The sequence below is a fragment of the Falco punctatus genome (assembly GCF_963210335.1).
Source record: "Falco punctatus genome assembly, chromosome: 4".
NCBI classification, from domain to species: domain Eukaryota; kingdom Metazoa; phylum Chordata; class Aves; order Falconiformes; family Falconidae; genus Falco; species Falco punctatus.
Window position 1 is genome coordinate 23,840,399 of NC_137583.1, and position 27,858 is coordinate 23,868,256.

Consider the following 27,858-nt stretch of genomic DNA (forward strand, 5'->3'; position numbering starts at 1 on the left):
CTGCAGGGGCCACGCGTGCCCTCAGCAGATGAAAAGCGCTGGGTACCTGCACGACAGGAACGGGGAAAAGGAGAGGTGCTGTGCGTGGCGATCACAAAAAGCCCAGGAAGAGTCGGGGGGACAGTGGTGGAAAAGGAGAGCACAGCCAGCACCAGCCCCTCTGTCCTGAGCTGGGGGGCTGCCTTTGGCCACAGTGGAGTTCTTGGGGCTGCCAAGGGCAGCACCTGCCAGGCCCCGGTGCCCAGCCCTGGTGCGGCTGGCAGGGCTCTGCCCACGCTGCCCGGGCACGGTACAAGCTCCCTGTTGGTGATCACCGCAAACCCAGCGCCGCTGCACTGCGCTGGGGATTGCCGCGGAGTTCATGGGTACCATCGAGGGGGTCCAGCCTGCGTTTCATCAGATGTTATTATGTGATGCAGTTTATCCCCAGAGCACCGCTCGGGCAGCACGGTGTGCAGCTGCTGCTCCTGCACGCTTTGCAAGGAACAGCCCCGCGACCGCCCAGCCGTTAATAGCAGTTCCAGAGCTCCAGGTAACTTCCAGCTGGATTTCAGCTTTCTCATTTTTAACTGCAATATTTAATGTCTGCTGAGCAAATATGTCAGTAAGAGTGATGAAAGAATTTTTATTCTCATTTACTGCATAAACCAGAATTTGCAGCCTGCCAAGGCCTGCTCCAGAGGCAGGTTCCTCATTTTGCACTAACTTTATAGGAGTGTTGCTACACCGCATGCCTCCGAGGGTGAACGCAGCCGAGCATCTCCTTTGTTCTGTTTGCTTTAATGCAGAAAGGAGTTCTTTTCCTTCATGTGACTTAGAATAAAATAAAAAATTTCATTATTATTTCATACAGCTCGTAAATGTTTCCCTGGTAATGCCAGCAAGCGCACAAGCCACAGCTGGGACAGCAGGGCGCTCTGGAAGGAGCTGAGGCAGGAGCAGCCTGGAGCAGAGGAGCCACCAAAGGGCCCGACGCAGCTGCTGCTGCTGCTGCATGCCTCCAATCCGTCCTCCCCACGCTGCATGAGGCTGCAGAACCACTGCCAGCGCCTGCTGCAGAATGGGTGCTGCTGCCCACACACGGGACACCGGACACCTGGGTGCTATTATTTTCCTGTGAACATAAACAAAAGGAAGCAAAGAAATGGGAGCCACAGCTGCTGGATCAAAGGTATGGTGGTCCCAGCAGTCCAGATGCTGGTGCGTGCCCCCGGAGCCTCCCAAGATGGGCAGAAGCAGCACCCTGGGTGCTTCCAGCCCCGCACAGTGCCTGCAGCAGCCCCTGCAGCATCCACCCCCTGCGCCCAGGAGCCACGGTCAGGCGCTGGAGTGGGGTCTGCATCCCAGTCAGCACTGCCGCCAGGTTGTTCAGCTGGGAAAAAGCCAGCAGAGAACTGGAAAAGAAGAGAACGAGCCGAAAACCCCTGTAAAAATAGCACCCTGACAGTAATCTACATATCCTGGCACTGCATTAACTGCAGCTGGATGCAAAATTCCAGTTAGTTTTGAAGTATCAAATATAAAGTGATGTGTGATCCCTACTCATAGCTCTCTGTGAGGAATCCCGATTCTGGGAAAACATATTTCAAACAGTTAAGAAAAAAATGAGGTCGAAAGACTTCAATTAACTGCAACTATCATATTTTCTCAAATTTGTCTTGGAGCCTCCCTAGATTTTCCTCCTTAATCCCAAAATGAAATTCGATTTATTTCATATGTTCTTAGTGCCTGAACTAATTAATGTATTTTCTTGTCCTTAAAAACATACTCTTTTATGATAGCAAGCCCTGTAACTTATTCATAATAATTTTGAACCCAGTAACTACACAAAATAAAGAGTTAGAAACATTTGTTTGTCTGGGAAAGCAAGGAGCTCTACAGACGATCACACAACCTCTTTTGAGCTGCTGCCCAATTGCTAATTACTTTTCTATTGCAAGGGCAGCCCTGAAGGAGCAAAAACAGCAGAGAGCAAAAGATAAAATCGCTTCTCTGCTAGGCTGTGCTTTGACAATGATAAGACTGTGCAAGCTCCCAGCTACAGCTCAGGCAAATAAACATGTCATCTGTCTGGGGAAATGGAGTAACGCGGCCAGCGGGGAAAAAAAAAAGAAAAAATAGGCCTCATAATGCTGCATTTCAGTCAGTTACCACACGTGTCTAATCAGTGTTTTCCTTGCACAATACTAAAGGTTTGGTCTTTCTGTTGCTCGCCCCTGATTTAGCAGGCACGGTGGAGAAAGCCAGAAAGCCTGGTCACCTGGGTGCCTGCAGGGGATGCCTCTGCCCTCCCAGCCTAAGGGAGCCGGCTGGACAAGCCTCAGACGCCAGCACTCCCCAGCAACTGCAAGCCTACAACTCATGTTTTGCTACAAGGTCTTGAACTGCACAGCAGTGGGGCTTGGTATGTGTGTTTCCTAGACAGAGACCAGAGTCCAGCACCCTGCTGCATCCCCCAGCACGGAGCCCTTTGCCCGAGCAGCCTGCTGCAGCGGCTCGAGCACCCGTGCTGCTGTCCCCTGCCTGCGCCCACGTACTGCACAGGTGGCTGCCAAGTGTCCTCAGCATCGCCCCAGAGAGCCACCAGCCCAGGCGAGCTGCGGAACCCGCTGCAGAGCACGGCCGTTCTGGAGCAAGTTTCCGTGTGGAGGAGCTGCCCTGGCCATGTGCTGCTGCACGCTCTGCCTGGCTTTGAGCAGCCCACCCACCAGCCCTGCCACCAGCCCCAGCGCACATTTGCCCTCCTGGGGAACGGAGGTGGCAGTAGATTTTCCTGACCTTTGCATTCACTTGTAAGGGTTTTTTTTCCTTCCCTTCCCACATGGGAGAGGTACTTCCTTCTTTTTCATAAAACAAGGCAAGCACAGCTAGCTAATGTCTTCACCATCTGAGCTGTTTCACGTCAAAAATAGATGCAAGAAGTCAACAGGACTCCAACACCCATGGAGTCACCAAAGGGACTGCTACAATTTTTGCTGCTGCTTCATGAGTATTGCCTCAAATATGTTTGGGGGTTTTGGTATTTTTGTTTTTCCACTTTTTAGGTTCTCATTATAAATATATTGTCAAAGCAGTTTACACTAGAAAACGTGCTTTGTCTTTGTCATCTCCCTCATGCCCTGGTGCCAGGGGATGTGGATGGGTGCTCAGAGGAACATCCCCCACCACCTCCTGCATCAGCTCCTGCATCCTCACCTGAAACCTGACCCCAAGGCTGTCCTGCTTCCTTTGCCCTGGGATGCCTCCCCAAGCAGTTTCATCATCCACAAGGTACGTGGCACTGAAAAACTGGGTTTTCCTGAGGTGGGAGCGAAGGACCATCCATGAGGGGTGGGTACTGTGTGACCATGGCCCCAGCTGTCTGGTCCCAGGCAGTGGCAAAGGACATCCCAAACTGAACAGCCCTCGGCCATTTTATTGCAAGAAATACCAGCAGCATGAGCTGGCAAAACCACCTCCTGTAATAAGATGACTCAGATTAATTCTTAAATGTAGCAAAATAAATCTCTTTATCCCTTAGGAGTCATTAATATGTGAGTTTTGTTTTGTTTGGGTTTATGCAATCAGGAAATATCCCTAACCCTGTAATATCCCACTTCATCTGATTTTTCAAAATTAATCTTCTTTCGTTTCTAATTAGCTCTTGGCACAGTTTTTTTTATAGTGGGGTTTCCAGCCAAAAGAAGATTTATAGGGTTGGGCTGTGAATTTCTGACATGGCAAGAAGAAAGTTCCAGAGCAAGGAAATAAAGCCGGTTGTCCCAAGGTGTCCCAGGGAAATAAAGCCGGTTCTCCCATGCCGTCCAGGCTGTGCCATGTGGCACTGGGTCTGCCAGGTGGCAGAGCTGGGAGCACCCGCACGGAGAACAGCCCCACTGTTTGCAAACACGTGACAGCAGCACTTTGGTAGCAGTTTCTTAGCTTGTCCCATGGGACAACACCTCTTTCCCTGGGGTAAATAATTAAGATACTGGTCTCATCGTCACAGGTTTGGCAGGAGTGGCATTCCCCTTCCAGCTGGAGCTGCTGGGCCAGAACAACCCGCTGCTGAGCGGTCACAGGCTGCAATGCTTTGTGAGTGGGACAGCGACAGAAACCCCAGGGGGTGACGTTCTGGTGAGGCTGGAAATGCTCAGAGCCGTTCATGCGGGTTATTCGGTAAGCAGTGGCGTTTGGGGACGCAGGGGTCAGGGCAGAAACTGTCACCTGAGCTGCAGCTCTGCCAGGGGGAGCAGCACTCAGTGGCACCCGTGTCGCTGCCGTGCTCTGTAACACCGTGCGAGATGGAGATCTGTAAGGGGGGGCTCAGCGGGTGCCTTGGGGGTAGATTTTCACTTGGCCACCCCCAGAATCCGGCAGATGCCAGCAGCAGAGCCCCGGCGCATCCCAGGCTCTGAGTTGTGGAGGAAGGTTTAAAGCCTCACTCAAACACAGACTCCGCAGCTGCTTGGGCTGCCTTTGGGGCTCACGGCCATGCCATCCCCAGGTCCCTGGTGGGAGGGGACACCGGCCCCGCGCCCCCCACCTCCCCCTGGCACAGCGGCTCCCCTCTCCGCTGCACAGGGGATGGCTGGGGCAATAGCTGAATCGGCTGCTTGCTGGGTGATGGCACTGGAATCGTGGGGAGGAAAAGGCCAAATAAGGCAGCATTTTAGTGAAAATGTGGCCTAAAATGGGAGCTTGACTGATGATTAGCAAGCACAACAGCCAGATATGTTATTACCATGTTGAGAGCATGAGAGCCCTCACAGCCTCAGAAACTGGAAAAAAATGTCCAGGACCCAGTGAGATGAGAGAAAAAGCAGCTTAATTCAGAGTGGGTTTCTCCACAAAAGCAGGCTGTGTCAGGAGGTCAGTATGTGAGGAATCTTGGTGCTAAGACAGATGGACAGATCAATGCAGGGGAAAATTTTTTTCCTGGGAAGATACTGTTTTTTCAAGGGTTTCTTGAGTATGCTTTTGGCTTTTCGATGTAAAGCAATGAAGCTGCTCTAGCGGATAGAAGAAATGTTATTTTAAAGGTGCTAGAAGCAAAAGCACAAGGAGGAAGCTAAACTGAGATGAGGAAGGGGGAAAGAGGAGCACACAGCTCCTTCCCCTAGACCCCATGGTGCTGCCTGCAGCTCCCAGGGATGGAGAGTACCTGGTAGGCTTTGCTGCAAGAACTTCATCCCTCCTGGCATAGAGGAATTCAGATTATCCCAGTCTGCTCAGGGCCCTGAGACAGGATGGAGCTGTGGAGGGGGGCTGCAGGGGAGAGTCCACGTATGGTGCCCAGCCAAACCCACTGGGAATCCATCCCCCTCCTGTTTTATGCAGTGCTGCACTGCCCTGCCACCAAGAGCAGGAGAGGATGAGCTGAAAGCATGGTTGCTGCAACCAGTTTATCATATTTATTAGATGAAATTGCATTTAGAGGCTGTTGTGTCAAAAGACTGAACTTGACTGAACTTGTTTTGTAAACCTTCAGGGGGCAGGGGGGAGGTGGGAGACCTTGGACTCACCTGGCAGCATTTTTGCTGCTTTGGTCGCAGATGAGCCCTCCGCCAGGTTCCTCGGACACATGCTGCAGTGACTGAAGTAACAGTCAGCTCAAGCAACCCTAGAGCTGTGCTCAGGCTGCAGCCTGCCTTTGTTACCCCAGGCAGCTGCACAGGCACACAGGGCAGGTGTGCTCAGGAGCACGCTGGATGAATTCCTGGGCAGCAAGCCCATAAAGACAAATTAAGGAACTAGCCAAAGCCCCTGAGCATCCCTCGTTATGGTGCTGGGGAACATGAGGAGAGGAGATGGCAGAAAATGGCCACCCTTGGGTGCTGGTCCTAAACAGCATCTCTGATGGTCTGGCCAGGCCAGGGGGCCTCTGCTCCCACCTAGCAGGGACTTACAAAACTTTGTTTTTTTTAAAGCACAGGACAAGGGTTTCAGCATCATCAAGTTTCTTTCCTCGTTCCCATGCAGTGCTGATAATAAACACAGTAGTGCAGTTATTAATAACAGTAATGACCAGCCCTCCCTGCTGGTGAAGGCATTTGAGCACAGGCTGGCAGGCGGAACGAGCGTAGAACTCTGCTTCCCTTCACTCCAGCAGACGCAAGCCATCACCCCAGGAATTTTATAGTTTCCTGTGAAAGTGGTCCTGCTCATTCATCAGGCATTGAAAAGTGTGGCTTGAGAGCCAAGAATGTATTTATTTTTGATCTAAAAATAGTTAAAATTCTATTAATAAAATGCCAGGAATGGCAGGACTGCCACCCCGAGTCTGTCACAGGGGGGAGGTGGCACCTGGCTTTAGGTGTCAGTCCCCTGTGCCCACATGTGCCTTCATCCAGGATGCTCACCTTGTTGCCTGGGCAACACTTCAGCACTGGGACAGAAGCCCAGCAAGTGGGTGCAGGAGGGGCTAATGGTCCCAGTGCCCCCCTCCAGCAAGTGACCCCCGCCCCTGGTCCCACTGGGACAGGGCTGGAGCAGGAATATGGCAGACAGAGGATGTCTGAGCAGTCGTCCCTCTGCCCATCAGCTGCCACGGCAGCGTCCGGGCACTGTTTGGCCCTTTCCACCCTGGTGGCGGCAGCAGAGAGGATGAAGTTTGTCTCATGCTTCAAGAATGACTCGATGAGAGCAAAGTGGGGGTTGTATTTGTTTTTGAACAACCACTAGCAACTGCTCAGTCAAGAAGGAATCTGGTCCAATGACTATTTAGGCTGTTTGGATTGCTTCTAAAGCTTATCCAAACTGCCTGGTCCCTTTCTGTTGGTGGCTCAGCAGAAAAACACTTACCTTTCTTTCTTCTTTGCCCTGATGGTGTTAGGTGGTCTTTTCAACTGGCACGGTACCCTCTGACAGCCTCAGGTCCAGCGGGAACGGGCCTGCCTGTGGGATAGCTGCCGGCTGCATTTTCCTGCTAGCTAGGTTGCTGTAGGACAGGGCAGCTCCCCGGGGAGTCCCAGCCCTGGGTCCCACAGCACCCCGGGGCTGAGCACCCCTGCACCTCCCTTCTCCCCTGCCGGCCATTTCCATGTGCTTTGTGCTGTAGTTCTTCTCAACCGTTTGCTTTCTGCAGGTGCACCAAGTCATACCCATTCCTACGCCGATGCGCAGCAGTTTTGGTTTCCCTGCAGGTTCTGCTGCTCAGCCACAAGTGAAGGGGCTCTGGGGGTGCAGGAGCAGTGCTGGGGGAGCTGCAGCTCGGCTCTCACCCAGGTTTAACCCTTCCAACAAGCCAAACCCAAGCCCTGGCTTGGCTGCAGAGACTGCAATGAAGCTCCCGCACACAAGCCACGTGAGCTTTGCATGACCATGGCCAATGGTGCCTGGGGTCCTGCAGCTCTTTCCAGAGGACCCCAGCACCAATGCCAGCACCCACTGCCCAGCACTGCGTGGGCCACCCAGTACGATTAGCAGCAGGATCAGCTCCTCAGGTATTTTCCAGCCTTACACAGGCCAGGGACTAGTTTAACACAAGTAAGGCCAGACTAAAAATGCATTAGATGCATCTGCCGAAAACAATCTGTCACTTCCAGGCATTCTGCACCGTGGCTGACGCAGGGGCACATCCCTCTGTTCCAGGACAGCAGCTGCTGCCTGTGTCTCTCTCCCCACAGCAAAATCAGGAAAGCTCATCCTCTCTGCTTACACATTAGCAGAAATCGCATGTTTTTTTCATTATAGAAATAACATTAAAAAACACTTTCTTTACAAAGTAATTTTCAACTCGCTTGTTTAAAATCCATTGGCTGCTAAACATCTTTCCCCAGCCATTTTTTTCCTTACTCTCACCCCTTACAATGACCATTCAAGCCAGTATATGGGTCTTTACCTTTTAAAAATTCCCCAACCCCTCGAGGGGTGTTTCTGCCATGATTTGGCTGTGGCAGCCTGCTCACTCAGCTGGCACTCTCACCACAGACAAGAGCATCAGGCTGCAGACAAACACATCCCCAATGGATGCAGCAGTCTGCTGAGGGCAGCCAGTACCACCCATGCAAAACCCCGTCATTAGGCCCCAAAAAGCACAAGAACTATGTAAAAAAAAAAAAAAATATCACAGGAGAGGAGAGTTGTTAGGTTTGTTTTTAAATATGACTGTTGACATCTTTCTGTTTGCCTGCACATTTCTGAACTTTTGCGGGTCTGTTTGCTTCAGCTTCTCAAGTTCTACACTACAAACACAAGTGTTTGCACTTAAATCAAATTAGCCTTAAACCCAAAGTGAGCCAAGGTTCTCCTGCATTCTTTTCTGAGATAAATGTTGCAAGACCAGTGATAAAAAAGAAAAAAGAGGAAGATGTGGCAGAACTGCCTCCTGCAGGTACTGGAGCCAATGCCCCTTGTCTGGATGAGGCCCAGGAGTGGGTGCTGTCCCCAGGGGCACAGCTCATTCCCCCCCAGCCCACGCACACAGGGGTGACTCCATGTCCTCCCCCTCACACCCTCCTGCTCTCCCCATCCCTGTGGCTGCCAAGACATCGCCCGCAGCGCCTACCACTGCAGCCTTTTATTCTGAGACAGTAACTGTGTATTGGTACAACCACTCCTCAGACGTCGTTCCTGGGTATTTTAATATTAAATCCTTTAAAGTTAGGTTTGTTAATTGGATAGATTTTGAAATATATCATTATAGATTATGTAGTAATTTGGGAAAACTGACAAATAAAATGAGGAAAGGAAGGCAGCAGTCATAAGCTGCATAGCTGGACTGAAAATGTCTCTGTCAATATGCATCACCCTAGTGATGCAGCACTGTAACGAGAAAGGAAAACATCTACAGGGGGGAATATTTACCCAAATCCTGAACTCAGCGGGATACCTGGAGCTGGCCCCGGCTCAGAGACACAAGTGGTCTCGAGGGAGGGATGTCATGGCTTGCTTCCCCTTCTCCATTTTGTTTGCAGTGCTCCGCTGCAGATGCAAGCATACCTGGAGCAGTGGGAAAGGTCCTGGAGCATCCCTGTGGGTGCAGGGTCGCTGGGTGATCGCTGCCATAACGTGCTTTTCTGCCAGCACCGACTGTCAGACGATGGCGCAGCCACAGCAGCACCTCTCGGGGTAGTCCAGCACGTACACCTTGTTTTCCAGCCCATAGATGTAGCAGAGGTAAGGCTTCCCTGAGTACTGGTAGTGGACTTCTGTGATGGGGGTTAGCTCAATCGTTTGACGCCAGAAAAGGAAAGGAAAAGCTCAAATGAAACCTGCAGCTCAGAGCAGGTGCTGTGTCTTGCTTTAGACCAACATGTGCAGAGAGGAAAAAAGCCCCAGCTTTAGCCACAAGCCTCACAGGTCTGAAAGAGTTCCTGCTTTGTGAAGGGGAGAATGAAATCTGATGGGGATCCACCAGCCCATCACTACAGCCATCAGAAATTCCCCCAGCTGCAGCTAGCATGTTCCAGCCCTTGCACACTAGACCATTTTTACTGCATTTATACTTATTTAAGCTAATTCCTTAAACCCTGTAAGCCCTTGTTTCCAGTCCTCGGTGTGTTAGCATCTGCCCCCATCCCACTGGTGTGAACGCCACAGGGGTCTGGGTGCACACCAGCACACACAGGCGTTGGTGCTGAACTGTGGACACACATCACCTCTGTCCCTTGGAAGCAGGAAGGGACATCAGTGATGGGCTGCACTGTGCTGTGTTACTGCAGCAGGAATTGCTGCAGATTTAACCCCTGCTGCTCTGCTGCCTTCGCTGTCTGAGGGGGAAGGACACTGCTTTCATCTCCAATTACCTGGTAATTATCACTCATGGCTGAATTACAGGAGGCAGGCTGTCACCAGTGACGGGTGGCACCTGACCTCCTTGTGGAGGGCCCTGCTTTGCTCCTTGCTTATCTTTGCGGAACAAGCTGAGCAATTCCTGCCTCTCCCCAACACCAGCAAAACCCAAGCTTTGGTGAGTTTGCTACCTGAGATCAGCCAGGACTGCCACCAGCTCCAACCCAGTGACACACGCCAGCCCCGTGGGATGAGAGCGGGAGGGCACTGCGCCAGGGCAGCCCTGCACGGAGCCAAGGGGCGGGCGCCCACCCTGGCTCTCACCTCCTGCTGCCATTACGGGGGCAGAGGCTCAGTTTTAAAGAAAGCTCCATGAGCCCAGCAAAGCCTGCCAAGATCCAGCCCCCATAACCCAGGGGGTATCAATGGTCCTGACATTACCTCTGACACATGGCCAGCATCGCAAGAAGCCAGAATAACATCAGCCAAGCAACAAAGAAGAGATTTCCCTCCCTGGCTTTCTCCAAAAGATGCTGATTATTAAGTGGAAGAACTTCAGCCAACGACAAGCAGAGTGGATGAAAAATTCAATGGTGGGGAAAGCACCGGCAAAAGGCAGCCCGGATCGGCATAAATACTACGTGGTGCCGGCAATTTGGCAGGGCAGGAGGTTTTCGGCACCTGCTTTCCTATACAGCTAGAGGATGCTTTGGCTGCTGTGCAGCAATCTAGTGAACAAACTGCCTCTGATGCCAAGAAGTGGAAATTATAGGCTGGAATTAAGTTGGAGGACAGTATTTGCCAAAGAGCTGGTTTTGACAGACTGCATGGAAAAAGCAAACCATTTCCCTTTAAGTTTATTTTGGTCTTTGAGTTTACTTGCATTTTTAACATGAAACCTTCTCTTTCCTGTGGGTGAAAAGACAGTATGTTCTAGCTAAACGTTCACATTTGCAATCACATTTATAATAGCAACAGAGATTGCAACACTCTAGTGAGAATCAGATGGAGTGGAATCCTAATGTTTATTCAAAATTAGCTTCTAAGATAAAAATAGTGGTAATAGATAATGTTTGCCATGGCTTTGAAAAGGTAAAAGGAGCAATAATAACCACAGTTGCCTACATCTTTCAAAACATTTCTAAAAAATTATTTCCTTGGTATTTCACTTGATAATTAAGATTTCTGTGATAATTAGAATTTCTTTTTCATTTGCTAAAGATCACCTCTAAATAAAAAATTAGATTGGTTGCTATTCTTGACATCTGATTGTGTCTAACCAAGCTAACTAATCAATCGTTCGCTGACCTCCCCAGCTCAGGGGTGCGCAGCAGGCAGGGGGGACATGGGGGTGGCCCCGCTCCGAGCTCCCCTTTACCTGCCGGCGGATGCGAGAGGACATGGAAAAGGCTGCACTGTGCTCTGCGATGGCTCGCTGCGAGGCCAGGGAGATCTTGGGTTCAGGAAAGTCGATGGTGGGGTACACCTGCAAGAAATAAACCCAGCTGCTCAAAAGAGACTCTATTTGTCTGGCACAAATATATTCATTCCACCTGTTACCAGCACACACAAGGAAAGACCTGCGCATATAATGGAAATATGCAGAACAAATGCTGAGCTCAAAGTCCCAAAGACCTCCATCCCACCCAGCAAAATGTAGAAGTGTCCAAAACGGGGACCGTGCCTCTCCAGGCGGAGGCTAGTGCTGCCCAGCACAGCGCGGGGGGAGGCTGCCGTTCCTGGGCTGGTTAAAAACTGGCACCAGGTGACTCTGTGCCCCAATAAGATTCACTGTCACCATCCTCCAGCAGCACAGCACTGTTAAATCTGAAAGGTCTTTTAAACCTCTCTGTTTCCCCCAGCATGTGGACAATTTACAGAAGAAATACTGGGCTTGTGGGCAAAGCAGAACTGGTCATGAATGCAGCTACTTCTCACATAGCCAGGAGTGATAGCTGTTTATGTGAGAAGCCCACTGATTTTAATGCATTTGTTGGAGAGTGACTCAGATGCTAAAGCATCATTCAAATCCCAAAGGAATTCTGCAACACCAGATGCAGAATCTTCACTACAGGTGCATGACACTGAGTAATAGCTCTCTGGGGGAGAGCTGGTCTGTTCTTGCGTGGTGCCATCTCCCAGTCCTGGTACGTGGCTGAAGTTTCTACAGGTTACTTCAAAACAACTAATAAGTAACAAAAAGGTACAGTTGAATCCTCACTCAGTTGCAATAAGAAAAAAGCCCAACCAACCTCAAGCTGAAGACTGGGCAGAACTGAAATGACACTGGTTGTGGGAGAGCGCTGTGCTTCAGCCGTTTTCAGACTGTTTTGCCCAGACTTTTGCAGGCACCCAGAGGTCCTGGTGCCACACCATCAGACTGCACAGGTCACCTGCAGGTACCCCTGCTCTGGCCAAAGCATCTCTGTTCCAGCCTGAGAGCTCCCTGACCCCAGTGCCCTCACAGGGAGGAGCACAGACACCATCTCCCAGTGGCTGCAGATGAAAAAAGACCCACTTTTGCTGGATTCCATAATCCCATTGCTCCCTAAGTTTCTCCTGACTGTAGAAATGGGAGAAGCTGTGTCCCACAAATGTGAACTGGGAACTTCACATTCCCGCTTTTTTACAGCTGTGCAGGGGGGATCCCCTCCAGCCCCAAGAGCCACACTCACCACCACATTTTCATCTTTAAATATATTCTCTCCACTGACTTTACTGAGCAGCTCCCCTGGGAAGTTCAGATGATGCTCAGAAACAAATTCAAATATGTTGTTCTTCCTGCAAGAGAGAGGGAAAGCAACTGAACGATCTGAGGCTGGTTGTAGGGCACTGAGCTATTTCCAGGCTCTTTCTAAGTGACCAAGTAATAATAGAATCATAGAATCATTTATGCTGGAAAAAAAACCTTTAAGATCAACTCCAGCTGTTAACCCAGCACTGCCAAGGCCACCACTAACTCATGTCCTTAAGCACTGCATCTATGTGTCTTTTAAATACCCCCAGGGACGGTGATGCCACCGCTTCCCTGGGCAGCCTGTGCCAGTGCTTGACAGCCCTCTCAGTGAAGAAATTCTTCCTAATATCCAGTCTGCACCTCCCTTGGTGCAACTTGAGGCTTGGGTGCTCCCTGATTTCCGAGGACAGTAATCATGTCTGCCTAGCCTTTGTGCACTCCCACATTAGTTTCTTAATAACTTTGTATATGCAACAACCATGGATGACTCTTGCATCCTGAAACCAGACCACCATGGTGATCACCTTGCCTTATGGCTTTCAGAGCCCCCTACAACTATTAAGTCCTTGCAGCAGGAGAAGTCTCACGTTCCCTTTCCAAAGCCACAGCTCCTATTTCAGTGACCCGTTTTGCTCTATTACCTGGGGGACATGGACCTTGTTAGTGCCTGATGATGGTCTCCAAAGGAGCTGCCGGTCTGGCAGAGCTGTGCTTGTCCGGGGCAGCACAGCCCTGGGGCTGGGGCCCCCCAGCAGTCCCACCAGTGTGATTGGCATGGCTGGGGCCATTTCCAGCCTCTCAGTGTGGACGGAGACAGTGTTTTCAAAGATTAAGGTCTTCACACAGGGTAATTGAAGACATTTTGTACAAAAATGGGAAAGTGCTCAGGAAGCACCCAGCAGGGCAGGTAGTGGCTTTTTCCTAAACCTCACAAGTTAAGACCTTTTTCATCCCCATCTGTTCTCTCTGGCACTAGAGCTCCCAAATGGGAAGCCCCTTATCAGCACAGCCAGCAGCCTTAGACCATCGCTGAAGCCCCAGCCAGGAGCCCAGCCACTGCCCCATGTCACCCCGGCGGCCAGGGGCTTCGGGCTGGGGCTGCGCCAGCATGTACCAGGCAGGGGCTCAGCCTGTCCATCTCCACTCCTGACTTGGGTGACCTTGGACCATCCTTTACCTCTATGAGCTTCAGCTCCCACCACACCCCATGGACAAGCGTGCCTTACTAAGGACTGAAGCTGCCCCCTCCAAGCCCCTGTTTCTGCCTGAGAAAAAGCAACAAATACTCTCCCAGCTTCGCTCCCGAGCCTTGCAGTAAAACCAGGAACAGAAGCTCTGAACTTTACCCGTGCTGCTTACCAGGTTATCACCAGCTGCTTGAAATGTTGTAGCTTCTTCCCTCCCTGACAGGTTGTACAGGTCTTGCTGCCCCAGCCAGAACAGGTATTGCACCTTTGCATGCAACAAAAGGGATCTAAACCAAGATTTTAAACACTGCCCACTTCCAGGGGCCTGCAGACCTGAGGGTGGGATTTGTTTCAGACTGTTTGTGTAGATCGGCTGGGTCAGCAGCTACAGGAGTCAATGACAGCACATGCACCACACATACATTTTCCCCCCGGTCTGTGACTCAAGGGATATAACATATTTGCCGGGGAAAACAAATGACTAATGCCAGCTTCAAAACTATTTGTAAATGTGGAATTAGTCAAAGAATGTATTTGTACATCTAATTAAGGATAATCACAATTTCCCCACACAACGGTAGGAAGGCGAGTGTCACTTTGAAGATGCTGCTGCCTGTGCTTCTAGCAGATGCAGGAGGCATATGCTTATGCATGGAGCATTTTGATTGCATCAATGCAACACAGATTAGCAGCAGTTAACAACTGATTCATTAAGGCTCTTCAAGACATCATTAGCCCCAGTGGATTCATGCTTTAAAATGACTGCCATGATTATGCACAATACCATCTCTGTTATTTTAAACTTAATGGAGCCACATAAACAGAACAGTTTTAGAACAGTACCTTATTTTTTTGTCACTTAAATATCATTTTTAAGCCTGTTAAGTTTGATGTTTGCAAAAAACCAAGGTGGTAATAATTGTCCAGGCTGGGCTGGCCATGAAACCTGCCAAACCCCACCCGGGCACTGCGGAACTGGACCTCAGAGCAATCCTGAAACTTGCTGCTGTCATCGCAGGCTGGCTCATTCCAGCCCCACCACCCTGCCCCAGGCTCTGAGCCCAGCAGAGCCCACCGAGACCTGGGATGGACGGTTGAGCATGGACCTGGAGAGACTCGAAGCCTCCTTCCTGCTGCAGCTGCTGAAGGTCCAAGAAACTCTGCTTTCACCAGAAAACCCAAAGCTTTCTCCAGTTTCCCAGAGAAGCTGGGAAATGCAACAGTCTTGTAACAGAAAGGTGAAAGAGATGGAAGAAAGCCAAGCCAAAAAATTATTTTCTTTGTGGGTTTTTTTTTTCCCATTTCTATTCTATTTTCCATTTCCAAATGCTTAAGAGCTTCTTTCACAAGTCTGGGATACCAACCTGGGTTCTGAATGCTGAGGGTGGGCCACACAGAATGAGCAATATATGTTACAAATGAAAGTTCATTTAAAAATCAGAGTGGGGAAAAGGCTATTTCTGACCATTTTTCCTGAACAATAAAGCTACTGCTGTACTGCTTTATTTGTTGGGTGATCTTCATGGTAGAAAATAAAAAAAGCACACAGGCATGCAAAAGCATGCCCCAGCTCGGCACCGTACCCTCTGCCAGAAGCAAGTCAAGTAATTTTGGCTTAGACATACTGGATGAAGGGCTTTTCCTTCCCCTACCAACCTTCCAGTATTTTCCTCCTACCAGCAGACCATCAGCTGACAAGCTCCACCAGGCCAGCAGGACTGGGATGACTGGTTTCTACTAACCACTCTGTTGTGTGGGTGCATGTGGGCTAAGGGAAGCAATAGGCTCCGAGCAGAGCCACACCAAGTGATGTGCAGAGGAGCCCACCGTACCTTCTGCGACCTGTACCTGAACAAAGCTGGCATCTCTTTTGCTGCTTTAGCCTCCATCAGGATCCCTTGCACGTTACACACCTCATCTACAAATACACAAAGAATTAAAATAGATGGTGACTGCTAGAATAAAAGCATGTCAGGTTTATAAATCAAAACCTTTGATGCATGTTATCAAAATAATTGCTAACTGAGGCTTGCAGAGAAAGGCATATGCCAATTACATACATTGCCAGTGAAGAGTGTACAAAATAGCTTATAAATTGTGACCCAGGATTAATTAGGTGTTCTGGTCAAACAGTGATGCAAACTAGACACACAATCTAGGTAGAAATGCCTTTTTTTCTTGTGTGTGTGTTTTTCCAATGTAATTTATTCTTGTAGTTAGTACTATACATTTATTTAAGCATTCATATTTAATCAGATTAACTTTAATTAAGCAACAAATTTGTGCAATAACAATACATCTTTTGGCTGTCTGGGAATATCTGTGCAGAAGAACAAATAAAGACAGGAGGCCAGATTTACAGCTGCACTCACATCCCTGGGTTAAGCCTCCTCTCCCTCTCAGAGACCCCAAACACAGAACTGAGCATATCTGAAAGACAGCAATAGTTTGCCGTAATTCATGCTTAAGATCTGACCTCATTTCAACAGCGCAGAAATTTTTCCTTTTCCTCTCACCACCATAACACATAGGCTATCGATTGAGGACAGGGTAAGACACCTTTTCAACCTGGGCAGGATTTTGACAACCCCATCCAGCATCTCTGCAGGACCTGGGAACATCAGCTGGAAGCTGGACGGAACATGAGTGGGTTTGGGATACAGGGTGGCAAAGGGGCAATAAAACAGAACTCACTCTCAGACATCCAGCCCTCGTGATAAGTACAGTGATAAGATGATAGTGTGCGCTGTAGTTTTGCAAATGGACCGCAGGTTAGAGGAACAGGAACCGCAGGCTGCTGGTGGGAAGTTTCCCAGCTCCTTACCCAACCTGCCCCATGGTACACCCCGCACTTGGACCGGCCGTGACCATGGCATCTGTGACAGTCCTGAAATCAGAAGATTATTCCTGCACACAGCTGCCCAGGGATTTCTGATATCTTGTATTATGCACATGCACTCTTCCTTCATCTAAATTCAGTTATACAGTTCTGGTGCTAACAGGACAGGATCCAACACCATAAAATTGTGGTCTACAACCATTAAAGGAGTCATAAGTAATAATTACTTAACAAAGGCAAATGTCTATGCAGTGCTGGCAAAAGAAAGTAATTTTTTTTTTTATTCATCATTTCACTTAAAAAGTAAAATAAATTGACCAGCTATAGAGCTCGACAAGCTAAATGGGAACTGTCATGCAAACAAATGTTCTGCTAACATTGAAAAAAAAAGAATTAACAAAAGAGGAAAGACTATCCAGTGCTCTTTCTTGAACAGCTGCAGCAAGGTCGGTCCTTAAACTTCTAGAGGAAGAAAACACCAGGAAGAAGGGGTGTCTGATATTTCCCTTAGCATTTAATAAAGAACAACCCAAGAAAGTGAGAACTGCCGTGAAGTGCCCATCCCCATCCCAAGGAGCTGAGGGTACCGAGGAAGGGACCCTGCCCCACCTGGGGGCTGCCCCCTGAGCCATGACAAGCCCATGGGCCAGGGAAAGGGGTCGCACGAGCAGGCAGCGGCGAGGGAGGACTCACCCTGACCAGTGCTGAGCGGGACACCCGGCAGTGCCGTGTCTGGCCCTGGAAGAGCTGGGAGGGGCCGACCTCCACGTCCCAGGCGTCCAGGGGGGCATCCCTGGGGGGTCCAGCAGCTCCATGCTCTACAGGAGGAGATGGTGTCTTACCCACCTTGCTGGCAGTGGTGTTTGGATGCTGGCCGGCTCCTGGTGCTGCTGGGGACCAGCTGATGTTGCTCCCCATCACCAGACAGGCATCGCACCAGGGACTGACACGACGTGGTCCATGCCACCCCTGAAGGTACCCAACAACCCTCCTGCCACCATGGCACAGCCCCTGTCTCCCCCCACTATGGGCACCGGGAGTCAGCTGTCACCCCAAAACCAGAAGTAGGGGTCCCCCGCGCTCCTCCGCAGGTCAATAAAGAGCCCCACTGCACACAGGTGCTCATCTCGGATCTTGGCCAGCATCAAGTATCCACGGCCCCCAGTAGGAAACTGCTGCTGCAGAGGCAGGGATCTAACAGCCTCTGCTCCCAGGGCATGCCACAAAACCTCCCCGAACACGAGGAAAACAAACTAAGCTTGTCAAGGAAAGAAGTTTGCTGCAGCTTCACAGGCCCTGCAGAGTCCCAATGGCCACAAGGGATCAGATAAACCCGACGCACATTAAACCAGGCTCAAGCCATTGGCAGGAGCCACACCAGCCCTGGACAGTGAGCACTGCCACAGCTCCAAGGTGTGGGGCACATCCCACGAGAGCTATTCCAGTGGGATTCAGGGAATCACTTACTGGTGAAGGGCTCAAACACCCACTCACTTAACCTTACTCCAGTCGATACTAGAAGAGAAAAATCATGCACTTGCCACAAAGACACCTTGCACAAAGCCCCCATTTAAATTTGAACTGCAACTTGCTAATAATGGGCCTTGGGAGCATTCCCAGGCTCTTCTGTCTCCAAGTACAGTTTGCCTAAGAAAAACTGGCTGGCACTTTCACAGCAAAAGGTAGTTTTGCCATTATTTAGAGAATCCTGTTGCTTATTTTTTAGGAAAGACCCAGATAACATTTGTGAGTAATCTGAATAATTGCAGAAGTGGAACAAATGCTACTGTAAAGGAGCACCTGCCCCCCAGCGTCTATCAAAGAGCACTCCCAGCACCCTGCTCCTCAGCATCCTTGCATTATCCCCTCCGAGAAGCCCCAGGGAGGGACCAGGGGCACAGCAGCAAACCCCGAGATGCCTGCCCTGGCAGGACCCCTCCCAAAGCCTAGCACAGAACCCTCCAGTTTGGTTTTTTGGGTGGTCCCCAACAGGCAGTGATTCCCGGAACCGGGACTGGCTCAGGAGCCAGCTACTAACCATAGCAAGCAGCAAATGTGCAACAGCTATTTTCAGTAAGAGGAGTGATAATAGGGAATCAAAGCCCACAAATTTTCTGTGAAATTAAACATTACCAAAGTAGATTCACAGCCTGGGGAGATGAATGGCATTACAGGTCACCCTGTGCTTGCCTGAGCCCAAAATACCAAGTTGCAGGGCAGGTTCCTGCGGTTTGGGTAAGGAAAGGGCTCTTTTGCCAAAGTCAGGCTGTCAGAGGCAGCTTCCAGGGGCTCTGCAGTAGAGGAGGATGGACGCTCCAGCTATAAAAGCCTGTAGTCAGCTCTTAGGTGGGCTTTCCTTGGAAAGCACTTGTACGTCTGCAATAAAGTAGGATGAAAGCCATTTAATGTAATGAATGGGTGGTTCTTCATGGCCCAATGTCACTATGTAATTGGAAATTATTCCAGCCTCTCAGAAGAGGTGCCCAAGGCGCCAGGTTGGAGGGTACTCACCAGGTACGTGCCCAGCTGCCACAGCCACTGGACGGCCAGCTCTTCTGCTTCTCTGCTCCCGTAGCAGCACTGGGAGGCCATGAAGCTCAGGAGGGCTTGCCTAGCCACCGCCTCTGTCACCGGGGGCACGCTGGGAGGCAACAGAAGCAAAACAGGTTTATACTCTTCTAAAGAATTCACTGGAAACTTTCTGTGTATTTAACCTACTACAAAAAAAATGAAGTACAGCCCATTTGGGAGCACTCACCTCTTCCACAGAAATGTAGCTGGTATCTTCCTTGTTAACAAAAAAAAAAAAAAAAAAAAAAAGAGAGAGATTTGCATTCTAAAAAAATATCTTCGTGCAATATCAGTAAGGTCAGTATTAAAGGATGATGAGTGGTGATGATGGCAGGAGATGGCACAAGGATTATGCCAGTGCTGTGGGTGCCACAGGGGTCTGCATCTGCCCCCAGGTCCAGCCATGGGCATGCTGCAAGTTGTTGATGCCTGTCGCAGGGGCAGCCTTTTTGCCATCTCTGGCATGCTGGGACCCCAGTTGGCATAGGGGGCTGGTGCAAGGGCTCACCTCTTGCCTCGGGGTTGCACCGAGCTGCTTTCAAGGGAAATGCATTACACACACACTCCCTAAAGCTGTTTACCTGTGCTGCATGAAGAGGGACCTGCTCCTCAGTTCCCTGGGCTGGCCCACCAGGTGGCAGGGGCTTCGCTCCTGTGGGAAAGGGCAACTGAGGAGTTCAAGCCCAATTTAAAACCCAAGGCAGATTTTTCTCACAAATGCAGGAAGATTCATAGCTGTAGCAGCTAAAGCTGCTCACAGGTGAGTGGTTTGCTTCACACCAATCACTACACACATGCCAGCCAGAAGTTTCTGACAGTTCAGCTCATCCCAGTGGCATTCCAGCAAGGTGCTGGGACAGCTCCCAGGTGAGTCAGGCAGCCGTGCCCACAGCTCTGGCCACTGCTGTCTCAGAGCAGCACAGCCGCCCCAGCTCCCCACTCCGCAGAGGTCCTGATGACTTTCCAAGTAGGGAGAAGCACAGCCAGAGGTCAAAGCCAACCGTTTTCCAAAATATATCTGTTTGCAAAAGAAGCGGGCCAAAAACAGCAGCCCAGGAGGTAACAGGAGCTGGACAGGCATGCACCCGTTCCAGTGGCTGTGATGTACAAGGGGGAGGGTTGCACGGGACCGCAGGTTAGGCAGCTGCTGTTGTTTCCCTACTGTCAGAAGATAAGTCACAGGAGTGCAAACTGTCAGAAACACAAGCAGCCAGTGCCACGCACGTACCTCTGCCCTGGATGATCCGCTTGCAGCCAGCCAGCCCGCCCGGGCGTGCAGAAGGCGCCAGGGGACGTTCCAGCTTGGGGTCCAGGTCACCTGTGGCCCTTGGAAACACGGGGAAGCCTCGAGGCTGGACAGCGCATCTGGAGACCAAACGGATGTCACAGGACGACAAGCGCTCGGAGGATTTGCTGTCCTTTCCCAGCGCCTTGCTTTCCAGGAGCTCAGTGCCTGCGCTGAAGTGGAGCAACACCGACACCCTGTGTAGGCGACAAAGCCCTGCAGGTCCCAGGCTCCCGCTGTGGCCCGCCAGTGCCCGTTAGAGCCCTGCCGAGCGGCCCAGCCCGGGGCACCGGGACACCGCCGGGGGCACCGGCACCAGCCCAGCCTGGCCGGAGCGCACAGGGCAGGAGAAGGGCACCGGGAACTTCCCAACGGCCCCGAGACATTCTCTGGTAAGCAGGTGAGAAAGCCGCAGTTGAAGAGCTCTCTCTAAATTGGCCATATTTGCATCTTGGACGGGACGTGACGGGACATGACCGTGGGGTTAAGGGCAGCACCTCCTGGCCGCCTCTGAAACAGCCCTTAGTCTGGCCAGCAGTGACTCTGCTCTCCAAGCAACTGCCTTTTCTGAAAGTTCCCAACTTATTTTAGTTCTGCTCATGGGATATCAGTTGTTTCTTTCCTTAGGTACCTCTCTAAAAATAACCACTGGTAGCAACTAGTCCTCCTGACGCCTAACACAGAAACAATTATTTTTATTAAGCTTTTTATCCAGTGACCTTTCACATCACAGCAGCTGATTATGAAAACTCAGCCTGTGCGAGGAGCAAGCATGCGGAGGAGCCAGGAAACACCAGCCTGGCACCGGGATGCCGCCTGGCCGGCACGGAGGGACACTGAGGGCAGTCATCCATCCACTTGATTTACTAGGCTTTTCCTCTGAGAGCACATGCCTTTCTTCTGGGAAGCTAAATTAATCTCTCCATCATTTCTGCTGATGAAAATAAGAAACTACATGCTTCATGTGAAATGTCGCATCCCTCGTGCAGGAGAAGACAAAACTGTCCTTGAGTTGAAGGAGCACAGGTTTCCAAGTAATGGTGAGCGATAAACACTTCGGAGAACTTCCTTATGAAAAAATGAATCGGTAAGATGCCTTCAGCGCAATTATCTTGGTCATGTCTAGACCAAAAAGAAATACCTTCCTCAAGTGGTGTGTGAAGTGTATCTCAAACAATTTTGGATTCACTGGCCAGTTAGCTCACTGACAATGGAGCTGCCTGGGGCTTCAGTCATGATGAAGCTCCAGCTTCTTCTGTGCCCCGGGGTGGGGAACCCGCGGGAGAGGTGCTTTGCCTTCCCTCCATTTCGGTGCTGCACTGCTGGTTTTTGTCCGTCTGTATGCACTGCATACTCATAAGGAGCAGGACACACGGCTATGCCTGAAAACATTGTGAGTTTCCTCGTTCAGAAAATGCAGTTACAAACCCAAAGGGACCGACAGGACGGTGCACACCTTTGGTCAGGGCTCCCTTTTCCTCAGCTCACTGAGCCTCGAGCAGCCCCACCGGGTGGGCAGGTGCCATGCTTGGCGCGTGGTGGGAGAGAAGGGCAGGGGGAGGATGGGATGTGTGCCTTTCCTTAGTGTGCTGCAGAGAAATATTCCAGGAGCACCAACTCCCAGGTTCTTATTCTAACTATTCTATCACAGTAAATCTATTTTCATTACAAAATATAATGGATTTCTGTACAAGTTACCAAGAAAACCCAAACACCTACTTTTAATCACAGGATGGTTTGGGCTGGAAGGAACCTTAAAGACCACCTAGTTCCAACGTGCCACAGGCAGGGACACCTTCCACCGGACCAGGTTGGTCCGAGCCCCGTCCAGCCTGGCCCTGAGCACTGCCAGGGATGGGGCATCCACAGCTGCTCTGGGCAGCCTGTGCCAGTGTCTCACCACACTTACAGTAAAGGATTGCTCCCCAGTATCTAATCTTAATCTGCCTTCTTTTGGTTTAAAGCCATTACCCCTTGTCTATCACTACATGCCCTTGTGAGATGTTCCTCTCCAGTTTTCTCCAGCTTAATGTACAAACGTTACACAAAAACTTGTTTAAAACAAAAGATAGAGATAAGAACACAAGTACCAAATTCGTCCCATGGAAATGGTTTAAATGACCAGGTTAAAAATGTTGCTGATTTGGAGTAAATAGATCAGCTGCACAGCTGTTGCTACAGTGATATTGTTGGAAATCACAATAGTCTATAAACATGAACACATTGCTCCATTTTAAAACAACAATAAGTCTGAGACAGACTTTGACCAAAGCCAGGAAATTCAGAGTTTAGGCTGTTACTTACCTGGTATTTCAGGGTTCATTCTGTATCATCGGGATCCAGCTCTAAACAAACCAAAACAGCCAGCAAAATTCCCACAGCATGCAGCAGTGGAGGAGCAAGCTCCAGCCTCAGACTCGAAGCTCTGTTTATTAGTCTTGTGCACAACCCAACATCACAGCATCTCTTAAAACCCTGGGCACCGAGCACACAACCTGCACGGCTCCTGCAGGGCAGCCCAGCATCCCACTGGGCTCATCCGAGCTGGCACTAAAACCTGGTTTCACCTTTGGTTGAAACCAAACCAAATCAGAGGTTTGGCCTTTTAGTAACATATAGTTGTTAAAATATGACCAAACCTCTCTGGGCAATGCTGTGCACTGCCATGTTCCTGTCCTTCCTGCATGGGGACACCAACAGCTTTGAGCATCTTCCACAGAAGGGCTCCCTGCCTGCTAAGGACCACTGGGACACCATCATCTCTCCCTGCTGCTGCCTGTTGCATGCTGTTGCATGATCCACTGCAACCAGGGTGAGAGGCCAAAAGCTGAGTGAAGACATGCAGGGGTGGAAGCCTCTGTTCACTTTCCTGAGGTGCCCAAGAGCCACACGGCACATCTGCACTTAGCATTTACATTCCTCAGGTGTCTAAAATTAGACTTTTATGCACATGCTGAAAAAAATCAGGGTGACAGTTCTATGCACTCAGAGCCCATGTCTCAGCTGGAAGATCCCTTGCCTCTCACCCAAGGGTGCTGTCTGCTAAGCACTCGTGATGTCCAGGTGCAACACCACGTAGAGCATGGGCACTGGTCAGCTACAAAGACCAGATAAAGGAGGGGAAGGTGGCATGAACGCATCTCTGTATGCGAACCAGGAATGGAGTCCACCTGCCAGAGCAGTAACCGTGTTTTATCATTTGGGGAAATTCCTCTGCAGGGAGGGACAAGTCTGGGACAGGTATAAACCAAGGCCAAACGCTGTTCTCCCCACACACACACCCAGGCAGCCCACGGGGACAGCAAACACCGCAGCTCACAAGCAGTAACTGAGCAAGAGCCCATCGATGCCAGCAGGAAGGCGCCCACTTTCAGTGCATTTAGGATTGTACTCATAGCCAAAGTTTGGGAGAGTGTCCGTCTGTGGCAAGCCCTGGCAGTTAACCTGCAGCTCTGGTCCCCATCAACCACTTCCCCTGCTGCCTCACTGCTGCCTGCTTGAGCTGGGTGTCAGCACTCTGCGCAGCACCTCCAGGACCACAAACCTTTTTTTCCCCCCCTCATCTGATTAAACAAACTTCCTGTAGCATCATTATTTCTTCTTAAGCTAATCAAAGCTTTTCCCATTTATAAATCAAGGAAACTCAGAACTCAATTACTTTTCAGTAACATCAGTAACAGCAATACCTCACTGGAGCCCCACATAATTAGAGTTTCTTCAGGTACCATATTAACATCTAATGAAAATGACATAGTCAAGGGCTTAAAATTAAAGCTCTGTCGTGACAGATATTTTGATTAAGCAGCATTTTGTTAAAAGCTAACCCCCCATTTAATCTCTAACCCATGCCAGGCAGCTTACAGTGGACTCCAGGAATCCCACCTTAAAGACAAAACTAGGAAGCATCCCAGGAGCAGAAGTTCAGGGACTAAGCTCACACTTTAAGGGTTAAGTCCTGGCTCCACTGGAACCAGTGGACTTTGCATTGTGCAACACCTTTAGGTCACAGACATGGCACAACCAACCTGCCGACCCTTTCCACTCCTTCCACAAACATCGACCTGAGAAGCACATATGCTGATGTTTGGTGGAAAAGAGTTTCCTTCTGGAAACAGTTATTTTTAATGTATTACTTGAAAACACAGTTTATGAATACCTTAATCAAGAAGTGCAACAGCATAAAAATAGTAAAGAAACTCATCAGCATAGCATGCAACATATTTCTTTTGGGTTTACTTACTGTCTGTGTTCATTTCTTGTTCCATTTGCATAGGGTAGTAGCAGAGATGACCCTGTTCCAGCAACCTTCTCTTGGAATATGTTGTTTTCTGCAAATTCTGTGCTCACAGCAATGAAACCCAGCCCCCACGAGCCACTCCCCTGTGCCAAACAATGAAGATGTTGGAAATTAATGAACCGATGTCAAAGCTGGACTTAGAAGAAGCTTGCTGGGAAGGAAAGTGCCAGACAGCCCATGCATACCGTGCTGGCTTCCTAAAGGTAAGCCCCACTGGAGAGGAAGCTGTTCAGAAGTCACAGAGACTGCGTGTAGAGCCACATTACAGCCAGCATAATTATTGAATACCTGCTAACTTCAGCGCAGATGCTGGAGAAGACATGAGTGATGCTTTGTTCAGTGCCGTTCAGTGCCAGGCTGGGTACCCAGGCCAGCCCTGTCCATCACTGAAGCCAAGCCGGTGGGGAACACAGTAGCTGTGCAATGAGCTGGTGACTGCATGGCAGCAGAGTTAGTTACCCTCGGCATTTCTACTTGCCTCTTGGGCTTCTCATGCTTGTGCTTTCTCTGTTTGGTCTCCTCAAGCCCCTTGCCAGCCCATGGACACAGAGAGGGAGCGGCGTGGTGCTGTTAAGCTTATGAGACAATGACTATGGCCTCAGAAATCAGGTAACAAGAGGATGTGTCCAATGAAAAGACAATCATAAATTATTGTTTTTCAGAGCTATCCCTACTCACCAGACCCTAGGAGTCTCCCATAGCCGTTCTCGTAGCCAAAAATCTGCTGTCCACCTGAATAATCAGAAGAGGTTTGCTGCACCAACATATTGGGGTGCCACACAAGAACCTGTGAAAACGTAGGCAATTTCCTTAGAGTATGCTGCATTTTCCACCAAAAGGACCAACTTTTGACCCACCAAAGGTCTGTAAAGGCCTGACCTTTCACTCCAAAGTTTTGTGTGCATAGGCTCTGGGAGGGGGAGAAGGATTTGCTTCTCTGCAGAGTTTTGTCCACCTTAGTTGCTGCCTAAATAACTCGGTCAATGCTGCAGGAGTGCACAGGTGCCATTAGCAGCATGCTGGGGTCCTGTGACATGGAGAGGGGTGCTTTGTTTTGGCAAGGGCAAAGATAATGAGGCCAAGCTAAGCACTGCCACGACCACAGATTTCTGGAGACAGCTGTTGCTCCATTACAGACATCAGCTGGAGGAGCTGCTGTCCCTTTGGGTCCTGCCAAATCAAATTGTGCAGCTATTGATAATAACATTTCTTATTTCATTTTTTCTTAGAGCTTAAATCAATGGCTTAAGCATCCCAAATACATGCATAGGTTCCAACTACACCATGCTACTTGCAAGCATAGAGCCTTGCTGCATCTGCTGGGGCTTGAGCCTGCTAGGGGAGCCAGCAGGGCCAAGATGTGGAGTTTCACAGCGTGCTCACTCACCGCAGCTCCCCCCCCCCCCCCCCCCCCCAGCCCCCACGCTGCTCCAGACAGCAGAATGTGCAGGACCTGGCCACGGCTGTTAACATCAGATTATCCTTTCTTCATCTAAGTCCAAAACTGTCTTGCTAAGTGCCTAATTGGATTTTACATTAATAAAGCCCATTAGTCACATACATCTGGAGGGGCTCTGCTCTTTGCTACTGTGTCTGTGCATTATCACAGGCAGCGTTAATCACATTAACAGGGTGTTGCTGCCGCCCAGCACCAGAGCCAGGGGCTGGCAGGTGGGCCAGTTTCTTAAGAATATGAAGGAAAGTGATAGGGGCAGTGCAGGGGAGAGCTGCCCTCCAGAGCAACTCCAGAGACCTGCACAAACTCCCTTCCTACCACAGCACCAGGGGACTTAACCACCTCAGTCCTCTGAAGAGCACCTGAGGTGTGACATTAACTCCAAGCGTTGAAGCCTTTTGTAATGACAGCCAGGTGAGATTTGCTTTGCCATTCACCGTGGCATGCTAAAAACTTGGACAGCAGAGAGTGGCAGGTTCATTTGGGGATATAATTAATGTACCTAAGACCATCAACATCACAAACACAAGCTGGTTTTAATTATGTTCAGACAGCCTATGCAATGACAGCCACCAACACAGCTATGTTTAGCAGTGGGAATGACACCGGAGAACAGAAATTTATGATCCAGCTGGACAGGGGTCTGGATAGGCGAGTCAAGATGCGGGTGCTCCCATTCCCCAGGTCAGTACCTGTCCTGTTACCCATCAGCAGAGCTTCTCTGCACAGCTGTCACAGTGTGAACACTGAGACAGAAAGGAAAATTAATTCCATTTAGCAAGTAAGTGTGCAGAGCTAACCCTGGCATGGACGTTGCTGTCATCTTCCCTGAGCCATCCAGCATCACTGAGCTTTGCTGTCTTCCAAGAGCCTGACATCCCAGCGCGAGCTCCAGCCTCACAGCCCCATCATACAGTGTTTACCATTGCACGTTGTCTTACCTCACAGCTACATACACACAACCTGGTCCCTGTTCCGTCAAATGCCTGGAGAACATCTGACAAGCACCTTTATGATGGCTGCACCAGCTGTGTAGCTATAAAGCATTATTTACAGATGTGCTAGGTGATTACTGCTGGTGCTCACGCTTGGCTGGAGACACACTTTTGGAAAGTGCTTCTTTTCTATTTTTGCATATTGTATCAGAGGCTCTGAAATGTGTCAACAGTTAAAAACTACACAGAAGAATTCTAAAGAGCTCAAAAACATAACTTCTTAGGAGTGTTCACACCCTTAAATGCATGTGAATAACATGATGCAAAGGAAGACAAAGCGGTACCAAACAGCCTGTTGGATCATGATAACATTGTTCCTGAATTGTCCGCTTTCACTGGAAAAAAAAAAGCTACAACAAAACAAACAAACAAAAAAAAAAAGCAAAGGAAAATCTTGATTCTGTGGAATAGGATAATGGGTTATGCTTAACTGCATTAAACAATGGGATTTGGGGATTATCATATGCAATTAGAAATGTGACTTGGCTGTAGCTATCCATGAACAAGCTGTCATCTCTCCCAGCACTTACAACCAAGGATCAGAGCAGAGGGTACGTGCCAATGCTGTTTCTGAAAGGCAGGCAACTTACAGAAGATTTCAGTGAATTTAAAAAGAGTTGTTAGAGCTTGGAGGAGTCAGTGGCCTAGCAGGCAAGCAGCAGCTCCGGACTGAGCCTACAAGCAAGCCCATAGACACGTGTGTCAGCGCTGGTGCCAGCACACAGGACTTTGATCAATAAAATTCAGCAGCAGCAGCTAGCATCCTTTTGATGGTCA

General features: G+C 49.8%; 1 protein-coding gene across 1 annotated transcript; it reads right to left on the reverse strand.

Moving 5' to 3' along the window:
• Positions 1–2,032: 2,032 nt before the first annotated feature.
• Positions 2,033–25,396, reverse strand: SSUH2 (ssu-2 homolog; the record flags this gene model as incomplete). Its single annotated transcript, XM_080386999.1, is given in 12 exon segments — positions 2,033–9,162; positions 11,093–11,200; positions 12,390–12,495; positions 13,811–13,903; positions 15,471–15,526; positions 15,530–15,556; positions 16,463–16,525; positions 17,171–17,295; positions 17,945–17,992; positions 18,985–19,167; positions 20,277–20,501; positions 25,309–25,396. Coding segments are annotated over 12 exon segments (1,269 nt in total). The 3' UTR covers positions 2,033–9,015.
• Between the last annotated feature and the right edge of the window lie 2,462 nt (positions 25,397–27,858).